The sequence below is a fragment of the Catharus ustulatus genome, chromosome 3 (genome assembly GCF_009819885.2).
Source record: "Catharus ustulatus isolate bCatUst1 chromosome 3, bCatUst1.pri.v2, whole genome shotgun sequence".
Classification (NCBI taxonomy): domain Eukaryota; kingdom Metazoa; phylum Chordata; class Aves; order Passeriformes; family Turdidae; genus Catharus; species Catharus ustulatus.
Window position 1 is genome coordinate 82,997,693 of NC_046223.1, and position 20,154 is coordinate 83,017,846.

General features: G+C 40.7%; 1 protein-coding gene across 1 annotated transcript; it reads right to left on the reverse strand.

The window, feature by feature from the left end:
* Positions 1-1,528: 1,528 nt before the first annotated feature.
* On the reverse strand, positions 1,529-19,936 carry MRAP2 (melanocortin 2 receptor accessory protein 2). Its single transcript, XM_033053939.1, has 5 exons — positions 19,812-19,936; positions 10,786-10,890; positions 10,232-10,378; positions 7,151-7,250; positions 1,529-2,779 (listed from the first exon to the last, which is right to left on the reverse strand). The coding sequence occupies exons 3-5, from the start codon at positions 10,356-10,358 to the stop codon at positions 2,428-2,430; spliced, it is 579 nt and encodes a 192-aa protein (XP_032909830.1). The 5' UTR covers positions 10,359-10,378; positions 10,786-10,890; positions 19,812-19,936; the 3' UTR covers positions 1,529-2,427.
* Positions 19,937-20,154: the final 218 nt, after the last annotated feature.

Consider the following 20,154-nt stretch of genomic DNA (forward strand, 5'->3'; position numbering starts at 1 on the left):
ATTATTTTGAAACTTCTGAAACTTTTTGAGATTTTGTCCCCTAAAGGGGTTGTGGAGCACCAGAACAGACTGCCCTGGGAAGCAGTGGAGTCACCATCCCTAGAGGTTTTAAAAAGCCATGTGGTACAGCAGGGGATGATTTAGAGGGGGACTTGGCAGTGCTGAGTTAATGGTTGGACTTTATGATCTTAAAGGTCTTTTTCCAACCTAAATGATCTATGAAACATAGTTTTTAATGCCTTAAAAATACCCTTAATTTCTCAGTTGCAAGGAAGATGAATTCCACATGGATTTATCCTTCCTTCAAATAGCATTACTGCTTTCAAGCGCAGCAAAGGAAAAAATAAAATAAAAATAATAACTCAAACATTACTTTAGGCAGCTCACTCATCCAGAAATAGCTACAAAAGCCCCATTTAGTACAAGTCCCACAACATGTTATCAGGGACAATATTGAGCTTCGAAGTTTAACCTTCAGATAGCTGATAGTTATTGAGGTGCCTCAGCAGGAAGTAGATACTCAGAGACAGATTTCCCAAATTTCCCAGGTTTAGGAAAAGCAAACTTCTTCCAACCTTCATACTTGTGTTATGTACTTTCTATGAAAGAAGACCTTTTATTCTCCTGAAGCATTTTACTGGAGATGTGCATTGCAGCCCATGGAGCTGTGCTCATTCAGAGCAGGGTTCATCTCAGTCTTCTCTGGAAACTGTTTTCAGCAATATCCTGATAGCTTTAAATACTCTCTGCTTTAAGTGTAATCCTGTTTCTTTAAACACTAGTAAATCCTGCAAGAATTACATTTGAAAGCAGGAAATTAATCGGTAAGTGGTATGTAATAAGGGCACAGGACATAAAAACAAAATATGTTTTTTGCACTTTTCCTACACAATTTGAATTCTTTAAATGCTCAACACCCATTCACTCATTTTCCTCTTTGTAAGGTGAAGAAGAGATTAATTAATCAGCATTTAAGTAGCTGAAGAATGTATCAGCAGGTCTCTAACCTCGAACACAGATGTGTTGGATACAAAGCACATTAATTTCAAGAAAATCCAATTAGGCACAGCATCTGGAATCCACTTCTCATCTCAATTAAGAACTTCCTGCAGAGCATACTTGAAATTCGGCAAAGGGTTTGAACCTGGTGCCTCTGCATTTTGCATGCTTGCTCTAAAACCATTCAGTCATTAGCTACAATCTTTTGAAGAAAGCTGAAATACAATTTTAAGTACTCTCAAAGGTTCAGAACTTAATTCCATCTCTAAAAAATAAAAGTTGAAACTATACCTATTCAAATCCTTACCAAAGGGAGAACAGGTGGGGTTGTACCACTATCTGCAGCACTAACTGAGAACAAAAAGAACACAGAACAAACACAGCTTAGCTATACTTAGAGTTAGTACTCTCAACTCAAAGCCTACTAGCATTTCACTGGCCAATGAGTAAAGAAATGACCTTTTATAAAGGCAAAAAGCATAGGAAGGTTCAGCCTATTTCAACACGTAACACCAGCTTAACAAACCACTATCATTTGCATGTAGTAACTTTATTGGCCAAAGAAAAATAGCTCTTTTTCTTATTTCCTGTGATTTAGCTACTGAATCCCGTAATTAGTAAACTCAAAGTTCACATCAGCAATTAACAGAAAAAAAAAAAATAAAGACAGATCAGAGTTTATGTTTGTGAGAATACTAATTCCATGTCATCATGGGGCAGCTGCTGAGGTGTCATTCTGAAGTACAATACAGGCACCAATTTGCTTTTACTCAGCAGCAGGTGGTGATAGCATTTTGTAAACACTGTAACCAAACAATTTAATTTGCAAGGTGCTCCCTCTGGAAGCTTTGTAAATTGGGTTTTACTGCACCAAAAAGCAGTTAGGGATCAGAAATTGAAGTTAGTCCCAAGCAGGTCTTTAGTCTTTACTGTGCTGCTCAGCTTCAGGCACCTTGTTGGGAGTAGCAGAAACTACAGAACCTCCCCAGGGGCTGTTTATTCCTTTCTTCAGTCTTCTTTGAGATTTACACCTTTCTTGGCCAATGAATTTTCGTAGACCTCCCAGTGCCAGGCTCCAGCCTTCACAGTCCTTGTGAATTATATCCTTCAGAAGCTGGCCATAAGTAGATGTTTAAAAATGAAGAATAATACAGGAAACAAGCAAAATCAAAAAGCAAAAATAATACTGGGCAGAAGTTTTAGACCTCAGAAGGCATCAGAATAAAGCATTCAGTATCTTTCATCTTGTCTAAACTGAGTTCTGTCAGTACAGCTAATCTTACATACAATAAAAAGCACGTCTGAAATACCTTCTGTCAAAAGAGCAGCAGACCAAGAAAGGCTTCAAACTGGACAATAGCGGGAATGTTTACCTCAAAGATATTTTCAGTCAAGGATCCAATGGGAAGATTGCATAACCAGTTTGCTTTATAAAATGATTGGTGGCTCTGAGATGAGGAGATCATCCTCACCTAATGAAGAGTTCTGCTCAGTGTTCACAAAGTTAGGAATGTTGAATTTTGTAAGACGATGTAGGTCTTCCTCAAACACTCCACTGCTTTTGGAAACCTCCTGGAAGTGGGTATTGCTATCCAGACTTGGACCTTTCTGACTCTCTTTTGCTTTGTTCATATGGTCCAATTCGTTAATGCAGAAATGAAAAAGTGACTGAGACTCTTCAGCCATTTGGTGAGAAAAGACCCTCTCAGACTCCAAAGGTCTTCCAAAATCTGCCACAAAGCTGTTCATGCGAAATCTTTTTTCGGAAAGTTCTGCATTGCTGTGGAGGAAAAAGAAAAATACAGTAAACAAAAAAGTAGAACTATTTGAGTTCTTATCAACAAGTTTGGTTTCAGCAACCCTTATGATCAGAAGAAAAGGAAACCTTATAGTTTATCTACCTCAGACTTTGAAAACAAGCACTATTTATTATTTTCTGCTGAAGCAATTTTAAGTCTTCATTTGTCTTGATAACTTTCCGTAGGAATAAGTTAATACCAGCACTCTTAAATGGCACTTCTAGTAATCAATATACTATAATAATCACCTCACTGAATGAATTTATAAACACTCTTGATTTCAAGTAGTAATAATTGCTTTAAATGGCCCGTGAGAACAGTTTGAGAAAAGTCCTTGATAGACAAAAGTTTCTGAGGCACAGGCAGCTCTGCTGCCGCTAAGGGCATTGAGTTTGTCCAGACATCAAACCATCTTTTCGGCTGACTTCAGTCAATGAAATTCAAATTTCCAAATAGGGAGAGTTGGAACTAAAGACTGCTTTAAACACTGGCAGTCTCAACAAGCCAGGCAGCCCAGGAAGGATAGTTTAATGTTTTTTGGCAGTTTTCTCTATAAATCTTATCTCAAACCAGCACCAATCTGCATGGACTCATGCAGGAGCCATTTGAAGCTGGGGGTGAGAAGAGCTCAAGTTAGATAATAGTTTTACTGATTCCTTCTTTGTCAGGCTGCTTTTAGATCCTATCATCACAAAATGCAAGTTAATTGCATTTGGAAGGCAGTAGATGTATTCAGAGAATGAGCAATGAAACATGTTCTCAGAATGTGGATTTTGTTAAGAACTAATAAATCATACTATTTACATCTGAAGATGTAGCAAATGACTCTGGAGTCAGATAATTGGACACCTAAAGGTCCACCCAGTACCAAAGAGTTTTTCAGTGTAATTTCATTTCCTCAAGCCTGCAGTGGGAGATAAGTGCCTACAAGCTTTTGAAAGCCTCAGATGACACCTTCAGAAGTCTACCCACTAAAATTTTCAAGTTCACAGGATACCTACCATTAGTCTTTCAGGCAGAGTTAAAGGTTCCTGCTTCTCAAAAGCTAATTTACTTCCATTACATGATGGGGGAATTCTGCCCTCATGAAATTGCTTCCACTAGCCTAGAAATCAAAGCTGTTCTCTAGTTTGTCAAAACTGTATTGGCTCACTCTGCATTTCAAAGTGAACCAGGTAGAAGAATAACATTTAAATTGATGTAAGACTGACTAGTAACTAAGTAATAATCAACTGTATACACAGCAGGGGGGAAACACCCTGAAATAATTCTAAACTGACAACTGATATTTGTGTATTTATAATGCAGAAAAAAGCACCACTCTGAGTTGAAGTTTCATATACAATTTGCAAATCTGTCCCAAGGATTTCTAGGTAGTGTTGTAGCACAGGCAGTAGAGGTGGCAAATAAGCAGAGAAACAAGGACAAGCACTGTAAGCCCAGGAAGAAGCAACTGCAGAAGTTTAAAATGCATCCACTACAGGAGTAGAATTGCTTCATAGGTGTGGAAAGTGCTTCATAATCCAGTGAGCTATGAAGGAGCAAAGGCTGACCATGCATAGGGGCACACAAAACTGGCAATGGCAACCTAATCCTAATGGAAGAACAGAAAATGCAAATAAATTTTACGATGACCCAGAATGTTGAGGATATATGATGAAGCATAAACCTGTGTTCATGAGCAGGAAACACATGATCTAATATACTGTGATATTTTTTAATTTTGAAATTCACAAACACTATCTTTGTATTTAGGAGAGGAATTCTATTACATTTTTTTAAAACTAGACTAGAAACTTGCATAGTCTTGCTCATTACAGTTCCTCAAAAATCTCTCAGCAGGTTTGTTTTCAGAACACCCAAGAAAAGCAGCCTCAAAAATCCCAGGTTTGCTTAACCAGGGTCAACCAATTTCTTAAAAAGAACCCAAAAAACCAGTTATATAACATCTACTGCTCTAAGATTACATCAGCCAGTATTTTTTAAAGATAGTATGCATGACCTCTTGCATTTGTTGCACAAATGTGCTCTTAAGGACATTTTGAAATGCAGAAACAAATATGGCATGCTTTCCTCTCATGAGTGATGAATGAGAACATTTTCTGGAAATTCAGATATTGACAACAATTTCTTTTCAGTTGCATAACCTAATGTTCCACACATGCTTATATATGAAAGCAAACAAAAGAAAAATGCAACAGACATCATTTCCATAACGGATTAAATTTCTGCCAGTCCCCATCCATATCCTGTCCATTCTGCTCTGTATGTACCTAATTCTGAACATCTTGTGTTGTTTTGAAAAGTACATCCTATCGTGCCCCTTTATATTGAGCCAAGAAAAGCATACTACTAGAGGGGAAAAAAAAAAAAAAATCCAACAACAAAAAAAACCACAGAGTATTCTACTTTGGATCCATCCATCTGAGCCCAGATACACTTAAACTCTCACATTAATGGTACTTTAAAGAACAGCCAAATAGCCTGACTGAAGTCAGAGACTTTAGAGACTTCATCCATCAGTCAAGCTGGCTTTCTCCTAGGACCTAGGAATCCCATTAACATCTATTTCTAAAGGAGGGCTCAAGGCAGCCCACTAATGAAACACCAAGTCATGAAGAGTCCAGTCAGGTATCAAAATAGAAGATGCAGGCAAACTAAAACCAGTCTGCTCTAGTTTCACAGGTAGTTGTTCTCCAGTTTTTATATACAAGTATCAAAAATAAGAGAACACAATTGTATTCACTGCCCTTAGCGTATTCCTAGAGAATCAATGTTCAGTAACATGAGCATTTCATTACCAAATGTTGGAAAAGCTGCTCAAATTTGTTAAAGGTGCCATCTCAGCATACATAGCAAGTGGTCAAGCACTCAGCTCCCAAATCTGAAAAGAGATCTGTAACAAATACAGAAATGATGCAACTGAAGAAAAATTATAATAAGGTGTAGAATAGAAGTGACCTCTGGAAATCTCAAGCCTAATGATGAAGGAAAGGGCAAGTCTGAGTTCTGATCGTGTTATCCAGATGTAGAAGTTGACAAAGGTGGACTTTTCACAAACTCTCTAGGACACTGTTCCAAGAAAATTGGTGAAAAAAGCAGAACAAAGTGGGAGATACAAAGCAGGCCTCTGCTATCTGAAAGTAAATTTTTACAAGTGTAAAAATTTTTGACAAATATCCATATTAAACTGTCTCTATAAATGTATTTTTGACTTCACCACTTTTCCCCTCTCAAATTGTCCACATAGGATACAGTCTCAGGCTCAGCTAATAAATAAGATCTTTGTGAAAAGGATGCAGCCCATCAACACTTACAGGGATTTTAAATCTGTTTGGGATCAATTTCTGGCTACTTCATAATAGTCTGTAGGGGAAGCAAAAATACTAGCACGTCAGTTCTGTTAAGCTGGATTCTTCTGCCTCTATTTTCTTCTCACAGCAGCAAAACTATAGGAGCACAGAAGAGGCTCAGGATGTGCATCTGCCCTCTCTACTGTGGCCCTGTCTCTCTAGATGTGCTATTACACCGAGTTCCAGAGCCACTTTGCATGTGATTGAATAGCAAAGGAGGCAGAGACAGGCTGCTTTAGGAAGTGATAAGAACCAGCAATCACCTTTTGCAATCAGCTTCTCATCATTGCTACCTGCCTGCAAGCAATCTCACGCTCCAGAGAGGGTTTTTTATTTCCACTTTATGGCACACAAGCCTGAGAGGAGATGTGGGTTCAAACTTTCTCAGAGGAAGGGACACTGACAGCCTGCGTCCTGTGTAAATGCAGATAAACCACTGAGGCAAGGCGTGGTCTGCACATACTTATCAGCCAGAAAATAATAAAAAATAGAGGACTTTCAAGGGAGCCTGGATTTAAATAAATTGCCGAGCTGATCTCTACCTCAGCATCTACTGCAATTTCTCAGCAGAAACTAAGACACTCTCAGATCCTGGGGCTTAAGGGGAGATTTTGCAAATACTACCCGTATCTGTCTCGGGACTTGAACACACAAACATTTGGGAACCAGCCAGGCTACAGCTTCCTTAGTTCAAGGTCTGCCCTGCATTTTATTTGTATTTACTCTGTTGATACGTACAGTATCTCCCCATGAAAACTTGAGCCTACTTAGAACCATCCCACCAGTTTGCACAACAGTAATCAAAGGCACCTGTTTGGGAGCCTACCCAAAACATCCTTTTAGAATAAAAATGCTGAAATGACTTGAAATGAAGACAGACTGTACTGTTTCATAAGAACAGACTGGAATAAAAAGGTACAATGTGAGCACTGTCACTGTTTGGGGACTGCAAGAGCCCACTTAGGAGGCTGGATTTGTTATTCCCATTTTCAGACTCACTCTTGATGTGGCGCTCCCGTCTTCGTCAGCAGAGTCAGGACAAAAAACATGAAGATGACAAAAACTGCAAGACCAACCCAAAATCCAATCACAATGGAATCTGGTGGAGAAAAAAAAAAAAAAAGAAAGAAAGAGAAAACAAAATGATCAATATTTTACCTGCACTTGCAAAAACTTGCCTTCCACAGGCAGCATGAGTGCAAACTCAAAATCATTTTGCGGCTTATTTCTGGGTGACAAAGAGAAGGAATAATCAAATTTATCTCTATCTATTTTTAAACAGAAAGCTGCCACTGAAAATCTCATTTCGAGGCCAAATTTTACTGAGATCTAGACAAAGCACACAGCAGATAACAGAGGGAAGACAATTCTCTCGGTTAGCTAAGTAAGAGGATCTCCCTATGTGATGCCAGGCCCATTTCCAAGTATTGCTTTGGAAAGTCAGTGCTAGAACTAGGAAGAGGGATTATTTGATTTTCTTCAAAATCCTCTGTCTCTGTGGAACTGAACTCTTGCCATTTTAAGTTATTTCTGCCCCAGACCATTAAGTTTCTGGGTTTAAATGGATTTCTTTGACAAAATGTGTTTAGGAGGACCTTTTAGTAGCAAGACAGCGTGTTCTGCAAGAAACAGAACCACAGCTAAAACTATTTGCTACTTCAATAAATAGCAATAGCCAACATATACAAGATGTTTTTGAATAATTTTCAATTTGGGTTTCCAACCGAAGTACAGAGAACTGCAACACAATGTCAGAGGAGCACAACAGATTTAGACAAAAAATTCAAACTACCAGTTAATCAATAGGAAAACACCAGCACAATAGCCAAATAAAGCAGTTACTGGAAAGAGCACGGCTTTTTGTCTGTGTGCATAAACTGTCTCTACTATTCTCATTTATAGCAAATGGGCCAAACACAATTTGCCAGTACTACTGAAAACAAATCTATGTCCACTTACAACTTCAAGGTGGATCCACTGTTGCTCCTGAGGGAAGTGCAAAGTTTCCAGGAACTTCATTTAGAGTGGTTCAAGTGGGAAAAACATATTTCCAGACAATGATCAACTGATCAGCGTGGACCAAAGTTACAGAGCACCAACACTCAGTATCACCTGGCCCAGGACCCATCAGCACCCAAGTTTTTTTGACCTGTCCTTTCAGTTAGTTATTCTTTTCTCATGCAAGTATTCAAAACTTTCACTGTAGAAGTTCAAAAACATTAACATACAGACATGCAAGATGGATGGCTTGGTCAGGACAGGAATCCTTTCTACCCTTACCTCTCATTACACAGCCACTACCAAACCTTAGAGAGCCTCAGTGGCTGTAATGTCTGACCCCGTGCTACAGGCACAGCACAGAACTGTTAAATTTCCTACAGGATTAACTAAAGACGTGGAAAAAACCAAGGAATCAGCTATCCTACCTGGTTCTTGACCCCAGCTGTTAATCATGCTCCCACTGTGAAATATCTTCCATGCTAAAAGGCAGATGTGGAAACTGGAAATCAATCCATTCTCTCTTTCCCTGCAAAGTTAAAATGCCTGCTGCAACTTGAGATTTTCTCCCTGAGAAAATACTTTATCACAGTGAAGTCCCTGCCTAATCCCTTTCTCAGGTAAGCTAAGGAGGTTAAATTTCAAGTTTCCCACTGCAATATTTATTCCATCTCTCCTATGCCATATCTTGCCCTCCCAGTACCTTGTGTAAAATAACTGGAATGGGGTTTGAGTGTAGGTCTCTGTGATGGAGGGGGAGGAGATTTTAATACCCCTCTCTGTTTAAAGCATTCTGCCAGGAGTTCATTTCTGTAATTCCATTTATTATGTGCACTAAATTATTTTCAGAACCATTCTGTAAGCACAGCCTGTATTCAGTGGTTAAAGATTTCCCTTAAGTTCAACCTTCCTAATACAAAATAGCTCATCCTGTTGGACCTTGTAGTACCTGAAAATTTAATCTAAAAAGCAATACTCCCTTTAAAAAATTTACCACTTGACCATTTATAGCTACTAGTACCTTCCAATTAGTCAGACATGCTTGGATGGTATGCAGCTACATTAAAAACAGAACACAAAATGCGATCAAGATGACTAAAAAACATGCACATAGATTATATCAATCAAGCTGGAAAATGTAACTAAAAGGTAAAATGAAAAAAAAGACAAAAAAGAGAAAAGAAAAAAGAAAAAAAAAGAAAAAAAGAAAAAAAAGAAAGAAAAAAAAAATCAAGGCTTTGCTAAACTACTGCTCCCCACAAAAATCACACCTGCTATTATGTGCTGAATAACAAGTCTGTTTTGTGGTTGGTTTGGTGGCCCTGCTCCCAAGAGAATTCTTAAGTTTACTGACCCTAATGCTACATCTTCCTTGCTTTACTGTGCCTCCTGACATGCTTCTAACCCTCTGCTGTATAAATTACATTGTTTGAATTTGTTTAAAATTAAAACAGGTATCCTGAGTTATCTTCAATATTTCATTTAGGTCTTACTTCAGTGGAAATTATTCAAGCCTACTAAATTCTAAACACTTATTCAAAATTAACAGTACATAACTTTTGTTCAAAAATTATGGTATGAAGGACACTTATACTGCCCAAAGTTACAAATAGTCATGGGTTATTTTTTACATTTTCAAGTTACAGTTTTGGCCTTCCTTTTCTTCACAATACTCATAACATCCAGCAGCAGTTCCAGCTCCTCTGATCTTTCCTACCTATTTTTCTTCTCACTAACATTACTGAGGCTTCCTCATTTTCAAAGGCAAAAAGTGATTTTGTTCTTATCTCTGCCAGTCACAAGTATCTCCTGGCTATCTTTGTCTATTTACTTTCTAAAGCTTTAATGTACAAAATATTTTTTCTAGCTCCTGCCTTCACTTCTTCAACAGAACAAGAAAAATTTAACCAAAGGATACAGAATAATAAACAATGATGATCTAATAAATAGAGGGATACTGCTAATTGCAGAGAATCCTAGGAATTAGTAGAGAAATGTTTTTGTACGATATTCAGTCGCAAGTGAAGAATAGGAGCACGTAGACAGGAAGCTCAGCTGCAATGATGTCTCTGCTGAACTTACACTTATGAGCCTTCAGGCCTTCAAATGACACTGGTCCATACTCATAGTACTCGTAGTCCCAGGTGTAATCAGAGTTAGACAGGGCCTGCTGGGAGGTTCTGTTAGAGATCAGCCTCAGGGAAGACATCTTGCACCTCAAATACAGACCTGTGGGATACGAAATGTGTTAATGGGGACTACACCTAGCACACCTTTGGGGTTTTTGTTCTTTCTCTCTATTGGATCACTGCTTCATCACTGTTCCCAAGAGCAGCCACTGCCTCATCAGACAAGGCTATCCCATCCCCTCCCATTCCTTCCCCTAATTATAGACACAGACACTGGGGCCCAGAGGAAGGCAACCAGGATGTTTAGGGAGCTGAAGCACTGGAGGCGCGAGAGCCTAAGGGTTTGTTCAGCCTGGAGACAGCTCCAGGGAGACCTCAGTGCTGTCTGCGCTTGGAGCAGAGATGCTGCTGCCAGGCTCTTCTCAGAGGTGCACAGTAAGAGGACAAGAAGCAATGGACAAAAATTGGGAAATGGGAAATTCATATTAGATACAAAGAAAAATTTACCTGATCTAGTCGAACATGCTTTGAGGAGGAGGTTGGAGCAGATGACCACCAGGGGTCCCTTCCAATCTAAATTTCTCTATGCTGATAAACAGGCTCAATATTCCACTACAAAAGGAAAATAAAACAGGAGTGATTTCCCTCACAGATTAACAAAAACTGCAAAGCAACACTGAGCATCATGAAATTATCTTGATAGATATCTCTGTCATTACCACCATTCTGTACTACAGCCTTGCATTTTGCAGAGTAATTTTTTTCAGAATATGAGACAGTTTTATGCACACCAAAAGAAAGCGCATCTCAGCACAAAACATCTCCGGCGGTAGCTGGAGTCAGAAAATCCAAATTGAAACTTATTACAAAATACTTTTTGTGAAAGCAAGCTGAGCTTTGGGTAATTTTGGATTCAATTAAAACCAAGCAAGATTGACTAAGGCTTCAAGTGCTAGGAGGGCCATACATAAAGAACAAAAAATCAGGCACAAAATAAGAAACACGTTCACTCAGAGAATATGAACAGCATTTCAAATTTGTAAAACAGTTCTTTCTGCAGCTATTTTACCATTACCAAGTGCTGGCAGTAATGCCTTAACGCAATTTTAGGTAAGTAATATGCCCGAAAAAGTAAACTTCACACTTAAATGTGTGAGTTCAGAACTTTATATGTTTATCAAAAAATTTGACTGACAAGTTATAAATCTTTTAAAAGAATAAATGTATCTATTTTTCAATCTGAAACAATTTCATTTTCAGAAGGAGCAACCTGACAGCAGGAAAGGTGAAGGGGTGGGCTGGAGAGAGAAGTGACCAACCCTATTCTTGGATCAGGATAAGAAGCTTCACCACATTACCCTCACCCTCCCCTTAGCCTTTCAGAAAGCCTCCAGACTGAGGCACAGAGGAGAAAAGAAAACGGATATTGTGGGCAACCCAGTTCATGGCTGAGAATGTTTCCCATCTTGTACTTCCAACCCATTCAGAATGGACAGAGAGAAAGAGGTAAGTGTAACTAAAAGTGCCTGTGTTGGCAGTAAAGTTCCTCCTTGGCTTCCCCATTTCCTCAAATTAAAGAGAGAATGTCTGATTAAGCTTTATACAGAAGCTTCCTCTTTTTAATCAACTAAAGCAACTGCTGTCTCTGGGAGAAGGAAGTGGCACAGAGAAAACTCTAGGATCCCTGTCCTAATTTGCTCCCATCTCAGTTCTGTCAGTTGTTTGTTACAAGACTCTGTGTTTTGTTTTGTGACAGTGCTCCAAGAGAATACATGGTGCCACATAGGGTTCCCACCATCTTTTTTCCCCCCACTTCTCCTCAATGTTTTGCTGATGACATGACTCTTGACAATATTGATATTGCACACCAAAAGAAAGCAAAAAAATTGATTAGTTCTGTTTAAAGGCTGTTTTTATTTTTTTAACTTTCCAGAGAAGCCTTTCATTTAAATATTCCTCACATGGCATCACTAGTGGCCATTGTCACCTCCCTCCTTTTAGTATTGCAAAAGAATCTGAAATCCACTTGCAGAAAACTTCAAAACAGAGTATAGGAAAAAGCTGAAAAATGTTTCTTCCACTTCAAGTGTTTCTTCCCACCTCAAAGAAGATGGGATTCATTGGGTCACATTCAGAGCTCTCTCCCAATCTTGTCACAAGTGTCCATTTATAATTTATGGGGAGGATAACCACTTCCAGGACACAAAGAATCCATCCCAGTATAGCATGAGGTTAGGATTAGAAGCTCCAGCCTTTCCACTGGCTACATGCATGTGGAGATTTACTTTCACTGTAGACAAGCCACTGTCAGAGGGAGAGGTGCTAATGAAAAGCTGAGTTACCTGTTTTCTGGCTACCCTGTGCTTTGAAGGACATATAAATATGCTTCTAAATCAACCAGTAGGGCTGAGCATAAGCACTGTTCCAAAACAACTTTCAGCACTTGTAAGCTTTGTCTGTCCAAATACCTCCAAAATCTCAACCTCAAACACACAAAAGCCTTTTATTCTACCTAAAAAGTCAGTCTAGCATGATACAAGGACCAGCACAGTGAAAGAAGTGACTATTTACACCTTGCATCTCCTGAGGAAGAGCAAAGCAGGCTGAGCTGGCACAGTAGCAGCCTGTCAAGTGCATTTGCCTGGCTGCAGGAGGTCATGCAGGGATTCAGGTAAGAGGTAATCACTTCCAAGAAAGAATTCCTCCAGGAGGTGTTCTCAAACACTCTTTGTCAGACACAGAGAGCTGTGATTCATCCCACAGCTCTGAAGCTTCACAGGGCCCTCCTCTAATTGACTTTGCTGAGGGTTCTTGTGGAAGGTACAGGGGTCTTTTGAGGCAAACATGAAAGCCCCTCTATTGATTTTGTTGTGTAGGGCTGCAGAGAGGCTTTCCTCACTCCGGCTCTCTTCTTCCAGGGGCAAGTAAGTCAGGAACAAGAAGCTTCACTTTGATTATTCAAGAAACCCCAAAGCACGACTGTGTTCAGTGCTGCCAACCAGAAGTTTAGACAGGTCAGTATCCTGAAAACTAAAGAAGGCAAGGGCTCAGGTCTTTCTTCTGGAGCATTGAGTTGCTCTCTGCAGATAAATGTTACCAGATGTTCTTCATGGAGACCCAACTGCAACTCTTGGAGTTGAATTATGCCTTCATGAGAACTTGTTTGTAACCTGTGTGAAAGTTTGTAAGGTCTCAGCTGGCCTGACAGCTGCCAGTGGCACCTGAGCAAGCTAGTCTGGGTGTTGAGCTATGTTTGCATAAACCCATGCCCTTGAACAGCAGCAGCAGGACATCAAACACTGTGCAGCTGGACTATTTTCTCCAATCTGGACATCACTGATACATTGTGTGAGGCTCTCAGCCACTTACCTTTCAAAATGAAAGCAAAACTGAACACACACTACATCTGCAACACAACTTTATGGCTTAAGCCACCACTGGGATCACAAAGGCATATCTGGTTTTGTGTATGTCTGAAACTGAGCTCGTAACCACCAACAACCACCTCCGAAGCTGACCTGCATGCACAAAAAGAAAACCATGTGGATTGCTCATGTACTGTTTGTTTCTGGAACAAGAGAAACTACCAGTGTGGTAGACACAAAGAGCTTGGTGAATTTCCAGTCACCAACTACATCTATTTTCCACACAGCTCTATTCTGCTTAGTGCCACAGAACCAAAGAACTCAATGGTTTCAAAAGAACAAACAAACATTGCCTGCTTGGAAACTCTGAAGATCCCAAGACCCAGATAGGGGAAAAAAGAAGGAACATTTCGAACTGTGAGAAGTCCCAGCCTGAGAAAGCTTAGTGCTACACCCTGGTGCATCAGCTCCATCAATTAAGCAGTACAGTTAACCCAGAAGAAGTTGGCTATGAGAAGTCAACAACTCAGGCTGTTCCCGTATCTTCTACATTCCTGTACCAGCACCAATATTCTGCATGGGGGAGAAGAGAGTCAGCCACCCCTACTCCATCCCAAAGACTAGGAGGTGAAGTCAGAGAAAAAAAAAAAAAAACAAGCACAAACTTATTTTTACTGCTGCACTGCAGCAGCTGAAACAGACCCCATCTTTCTACAACCTGATCATGTGGCTTTGAGCAAGCTGTGCCCCTCCCAAGCACAGACAGGAAAGTCTGCAGGAAATACTTCATCTAAGGGTCCTTGTTTCTTGCTAATTCTCAGTACCCTAGGTGGGCAGGGTCTGAATTCAAATTTGTGGTCTTTTCAGGGGAATACCCAATCCCACCTGCAATAAAAGAGAGGAGAGCAAGCAATAAAAATGAGCCAAATTTAGGAAAAAATAGGGAAAGAGAGGGAAAGAGAGACCTGAAAACTGATTTTACAATTAGAAATCAAACATGAATGTCAACTCTGATACCTAGGTCTTTTCTTGGAGATAAAAGAAAATACAGTGTTAACCATGGTTATGGTTGTTACTGATGTTCATACAGAGCTATGTCTGAGCTGTTGCACCAAAGTAACAAGAATAATGTTGGATTCATCACAAAAGGAGTTTATAACAATGGAAAGGAGAAAAACTGGTTTAGTCACTGCTTAAACTGTGAATTAAGGATGAGAGGTTACAGTTACAGACATCTTTGCCTCATACCACCATTACACATCATATAACATGCATTTTATTATCCTTATAACTGTGCAATGTAAATTCCAACAACAAACTTCTTACACACCCCACACAAACTCCACACCATTATATACAATTTGCATGCTAACTGTACTGTTTGTACCTAGTTAGAAATGTGACATGACATTATGACTTTAAAGTGAAATTTAATAAAGGCTAAAAAGATTTGCCAACTATTTTCCTATAGACAATAACAATATAAGCAAACAATAATGCCCACTTAGCAGTCCAACTCAGTAGGTGCCACCTGAAAATTAAGGCAGAAACTAACATGAAGTCATAGGTTCATGTCATGAAGTCATGAGTTCACTGAAAACTGAATGGTTCTAAAAACAAATAAAGTAAATGCTACATAAGCCTACTCATTAGCCTTGTCTGAGAAGGCAGATGAAATGTACCTAATATGGTTTCACAGAATATCTGCATTCCTATTTCTCTCAAAAAGTTTCAGGCCTGCACTGACAGTAAATGGACATGGAACTGTCAGTAGGGGACTGCTGGGACTTACTCCCAAAACACACTGAAGCTTAGCTTAACTCCAGTACCAAAAGCTTTAGATACTACAACCAGAACATGCAGTCTTAAGAGACAGCATTTTCTAAAAGTAATAAAGATTAGCCATAATTCCATTTGTTTCCTGCATCCAGGGCAGGATTACACAATCAGTAATGAGCCTATTTTCCTCTCCCCACTAAAAGCCAACCTCCTCTTAGATGTGCAGGCATGGCAGCTGCAAACCCAAGTTCCCTCAAGACCAACCAGACTAGAAAAAGCCCTATCAATAAGCATTAAAGTACCAGGACTTTTTCAGTCCTGTAATGTTATAAATGCTGATATCAATGGTATATATACATATATTCAACACTTCCCAAAAGAAAGACTGCCTTTCCCTCAGCTATGTATAATATTGCCTATTTTAGCTTCCTCACTACAATTTTTTAACCTCTCAGGCTGATTTGTTGTAAAATGAAAGAGCCCTTCTGGCATATCTACTAATTAGGTAAAATTAAACTGTAAAGCAAGTTTTATTAAATGTGTCTTTTTATTAGTTTTATTCTCACAGAAAGCTCAGTGCTGAGATGGGGATGTTCTGAATTCCTTTCTAGCCCTGAAGTCAGTCAATCCCATACCTTATTCTGAGCAGAGAGAAAGGAAAGCTCCCTCCATCCACTCTTAGTCATCAGCACACTGCAGGTCAACTGGAATGGCTCCATCAGAACACAACCTACTGTAAGAGTTGTTTTTAAAATACCTCCTATTTTTGCTACCATGTAAGACTGTATTAAAAAAAACACAAAAAAAAAACCCCAGCCTCCACAGAAGGGACAGAACAAACATTGCCATTTTTTATAACTACAAGATGGTGTTCAATTTGAAAGCAAAAAAACCTCACTGAGAAATTATTTCAATGCAGAGGGTTACCAGATTAGATTGACTCAAACTGGCTAGTCTGCAAGTCATGAAGACACACTGGAAGGACAGTGTTCTGTGCAACCAGAAAACCCAACCAAACCCAAGAATAGAGGCAGCCAGGTGTGTTTCAAATAACCCCACCTAAATCAACCATTTATAATAGGGGCAAGGCTGAAGGAAGGAACTACCCAGGGAAACTCAGCACTACTCAACAGCTAAAATTATCTGGGTTCCCTTCATGTCAGTGACCCATATCTGGAGATGCCCTGTGCTGCTGCACTACCAACCTTCAGTGTGCCAGGCTCCAGATTTTATGCAGTTGCTTGTTGGGTTGCCCAGAAAATGGATTCTTGAAAGTGGTTGGCTTTCTTGTTCTGCATTCACTCAGAGTTAAGATAGAATGCTTAAGAGATGGATTTTTTTGTTTGGTCTTGGTTGTTTATTAAATTTTATCTAAAGTACAGAGAGTTCTTCAACACTTCCAGCTATCAAGCTAAAAGTGAGCAAAAATGGAGGTGGATTTAGTTGGTTACAAGGCCTTTTGAAGCCTAACTATCCAATTAAGAGCTAACATCTGTATTATTTATACTTCTGACTTAATGACCGAGCACCTGTGACCCTCACTGTAGAACTTTCTAATCAATTAAAAAAGTACCACCTAAAATCATGAAGAGGAAGGAACAAGAAGGAAGAAACAGACACCCCCCCCACCCCATATCTTTTGGGGTCAGTGTCAGAAAGCACAGAAAGTTCAAAACTCCCAAGCTTCAGGGTTCCAATAATGGATGAGTGAGTTCAGGCCTCATTTCATTACTCTGTTTTAGCTTTATGTCAGTGAAAGTCACCACGGAGCTGAGGCTGACAGGAGGAGTGGAAGCCAATGACAATTTCCTGCCTTCCATTACAAAATAATTCTCTAATTGTCAGCATTCATCTGGTCTGAAGAACAGGCCACAGAACACTTCCCATAGCTCCTCCTTACTTCTCAGTGTTCTCCCTGAAGAAATAGTTCTGTTCCCAGCCTCTGCTGAAGCCAGAGCAAGATAAACTAGCTGGCAGGGATGAAAAAAAACCTAAAACAGGTATGATAGACCATTTATCAGAGCTACTTCCACACTTGGGTATCTCACAGCTAGGGTTTGGCAGTGCTATGGTGGAAAAATGTTCAGCTTGTGCTTTCATCTACATAGGTTGTGAAAACCATAATCTCTTCAATGCAAAATAACACATGAGCTTTTTAATTTGAATCACATATTACATTTCCTCAAAAAGTAATAAAATTACAGAGATTTTCATTAAAATTTCCACACCTGCATGACAAATATTTTCTTAACTTTTGTAGTTATCCTACAGTGTAATGCAGAAATATTGCCTTAATTGGTTCAGTGACAATTTTAAGCACTCACTGAAATTGAGCTGTTCATCCAAGTCAGACTGGCCTGGGATTGTTTCAAACAAGAACTGGGGGAGTTTTCCCCCCGTCTTCAAATCTGTGTCTTCCCTCCAGCACTGCTGAAGAAGCAAACAATTTATTGTAGTGCCTCAAATATCAGTTTCTTCTCAGGAAAATCAGGCAGTGGTACACAACTCACAGGCACACGTCTGAATTTTCCCATTCTTATCCCTGCCATGTGTCTGTGTTATAAATAAGTAATTGGATGCCAAGAAAACATCACTGAACCAGTACAACCAGGGCACATTGCAGTGAGTACACAGAATAAAGCCTTCATTCATTTGTAATAAGATTTATAGTATAACTTTGCCAGTAATAGCTGCTATTACAGGTTCAAAGACTTTTAAATTTGATTTAAATTGTTAAATAGGCTGCAAGAGTATCATCTGTGCTTCACTCAAAACCTTTTCCATGACAAAGTGTACATGGGCAACCAGGGAAAGAGTAGGCAGTAAATTACTTTGTCCAATTCTTAATATTCTGGGGGTTTTTCCCTTAAAAAAAAATCTTGAAATAGCTTTGTTAATTTTATACATATTTGGTTGTGATTGATACACCCAGAATATCTCATTATTTTTGACAAGCATAGAACCAGCTGTCTCAATGGAGACCTGCCATTCCCCTGGCATTTTCCCAGGCATTTATTCCTGTGGTCAAAATTATCTTGACTCTGATTAAGAGCCTGAATAGAAAGCCACAAATGGACAAGAAAAACAACCAGAACTGGGGACTATTACCTGATTATCTGTAAGTAGAAACCAAAACATCTGTTGTTTCCACAGCACTTACGTAAATCTGCACCCCTGTGTGCACAGCCTCTGGGAAGCTCAAATGAGAGGAACAGACCAAAACAGGGAGACACTCCAAGACAAGCAGTGGGTTGGGAAGCACACCTGGAAATAGAAGCACCTCAGTGCTCTCTCCAACAAAGTCCAACCAGCCTGAGGCAGTTTGAACTCTGCTGTTTCATCTCTCTACGAGCTACACCTGTCACAGAAATGCCAAACTTGTGGTGTGTCTGTGCTTCCAGTCACTGTCCAGCTTTATGTGCCAAACATGGTTATATGTCAGGATGAAAAGGCAAATGTCAGGGAACAGGGACTGCTCACAGAGAAGTTTTGCAAGCTTGTCATTGAGGTGATTGTTTCTAGCAAAAAAAGAATGGCAGACAGCTCAGGAGAGGGACCTGATGCTACACATCAGTCACTGTCAACCGAGGCTGAGGCCAGAGGAAGAAACCACTGAGATGACAACTGTTAAAAACAAAAAAGGAAGGGAGGGAGGGGACAGGGGGAAAGAATGAGAATCAAGAGACTACGGAAAAGCACACAGAGAAAGGGAAGAAGGCAAGACAGAGCAGAGGAAATAATCTAAGCCTGTATGGAGGAGACATGAAAACACAAAGGAAGAGAGATGCTACCTGGAGCGGGGGAAAAGGTAAAAAACCCAAAAAAACCACAACAAACACACAACAAACTTAGCTTGGTGCTTTTTCGTCCAACCAATTTTTTTTCAAAGGTTTTCACTTCAGTTGTTAAATTCATTCGAATGCTCAGCAGTCAGCGTGCTTTTTAGCTGTTCTGCTATGAATACAGAAGGAATCACTCCGTTACAAATTCAGAAAGGAGACACAAGCTTTTCTACAGCTGACATTCTCCATGTCACCCAAACGAACAAAGCCACCTCCTGCATTTTCTTCTCATTATTATTATTTTAAATGAAAGAACAATTGGCGGAGCTCTTCAGACCTTAATGCTTGCGGGAGCCGCCTGGTCCCTGTTCCGAACCGCCCCGGCCACCTGTTAACAGCAGGCTGAACTCCAGGCTCGGGGCTTCTTCCCGCACCGCCCAGCCGGGAGCAGCCACCCCAGGAAGGGACGGGCAGGGACACGGACACGGCACGACAGGGACACGGACACGCCGGGGCAGGGCAGGGCAGGGCAGGGCAGGGCAGGGCCGTCCCTTTCTCTCGTCCGCTCGCTCCCCCCGCCCGCAGCCCCGGCCCCCGCCGCGCTCACCGGTGCGTCCGCCCGGCCGGATCCCGGAGCGCCGCTTCGTCCCGACCGAAAGGCGCAGCGCCCGCCGGAGAGAGAGCAGCGGCCCCGGCGAGGCGGGATGGAGCGGGAGGGAGGGATGGATGAAGCGGGCGGGAGGGAGGGACGGGCGGATGGAGCGGGCGGGCAGGACGCGGCGGGCTCGCTCCCCGGCAGAGCCAATGAATCAGCAGCGGGCGCGCTGCCCCGGCCCGCGGGCGGGTGGCACGGAGCGGGCGGGTGGCACGGAGCGGGACGCGGGGCGGGGGGCGGGCAGCTCAGGCGGAGCGTCAGCTGGCAGCAACACCTGCGAGTCGCTTGCCAGGCA

Excerpts from the sequence above, each read along its gene's own strand:
- MRAP2 (XM_033053939.1), bottom strand. The coding sequence starts at position 10,358 with ATGTCTTCCCTGAGGCTGATCTCTAACAGAACCTCCCAGCAGGCCCTG. Across the intron at positions 7,251-10,231 it reads AGGCCTGAAGGCTCATAAGT|ATTCCATTGTGATTGGATTT; the intron begins GTAAGTTCAGCA and ends TTTCTCCACCAG. Across the intron at positions 2,780-7,150 it reads ACGGGAGCGCCACATCAAGA|CAATGCAGAACTTTCCGAAA; the intron begins GTGAGTCTGAAA and ends TTTCCTCCACAG.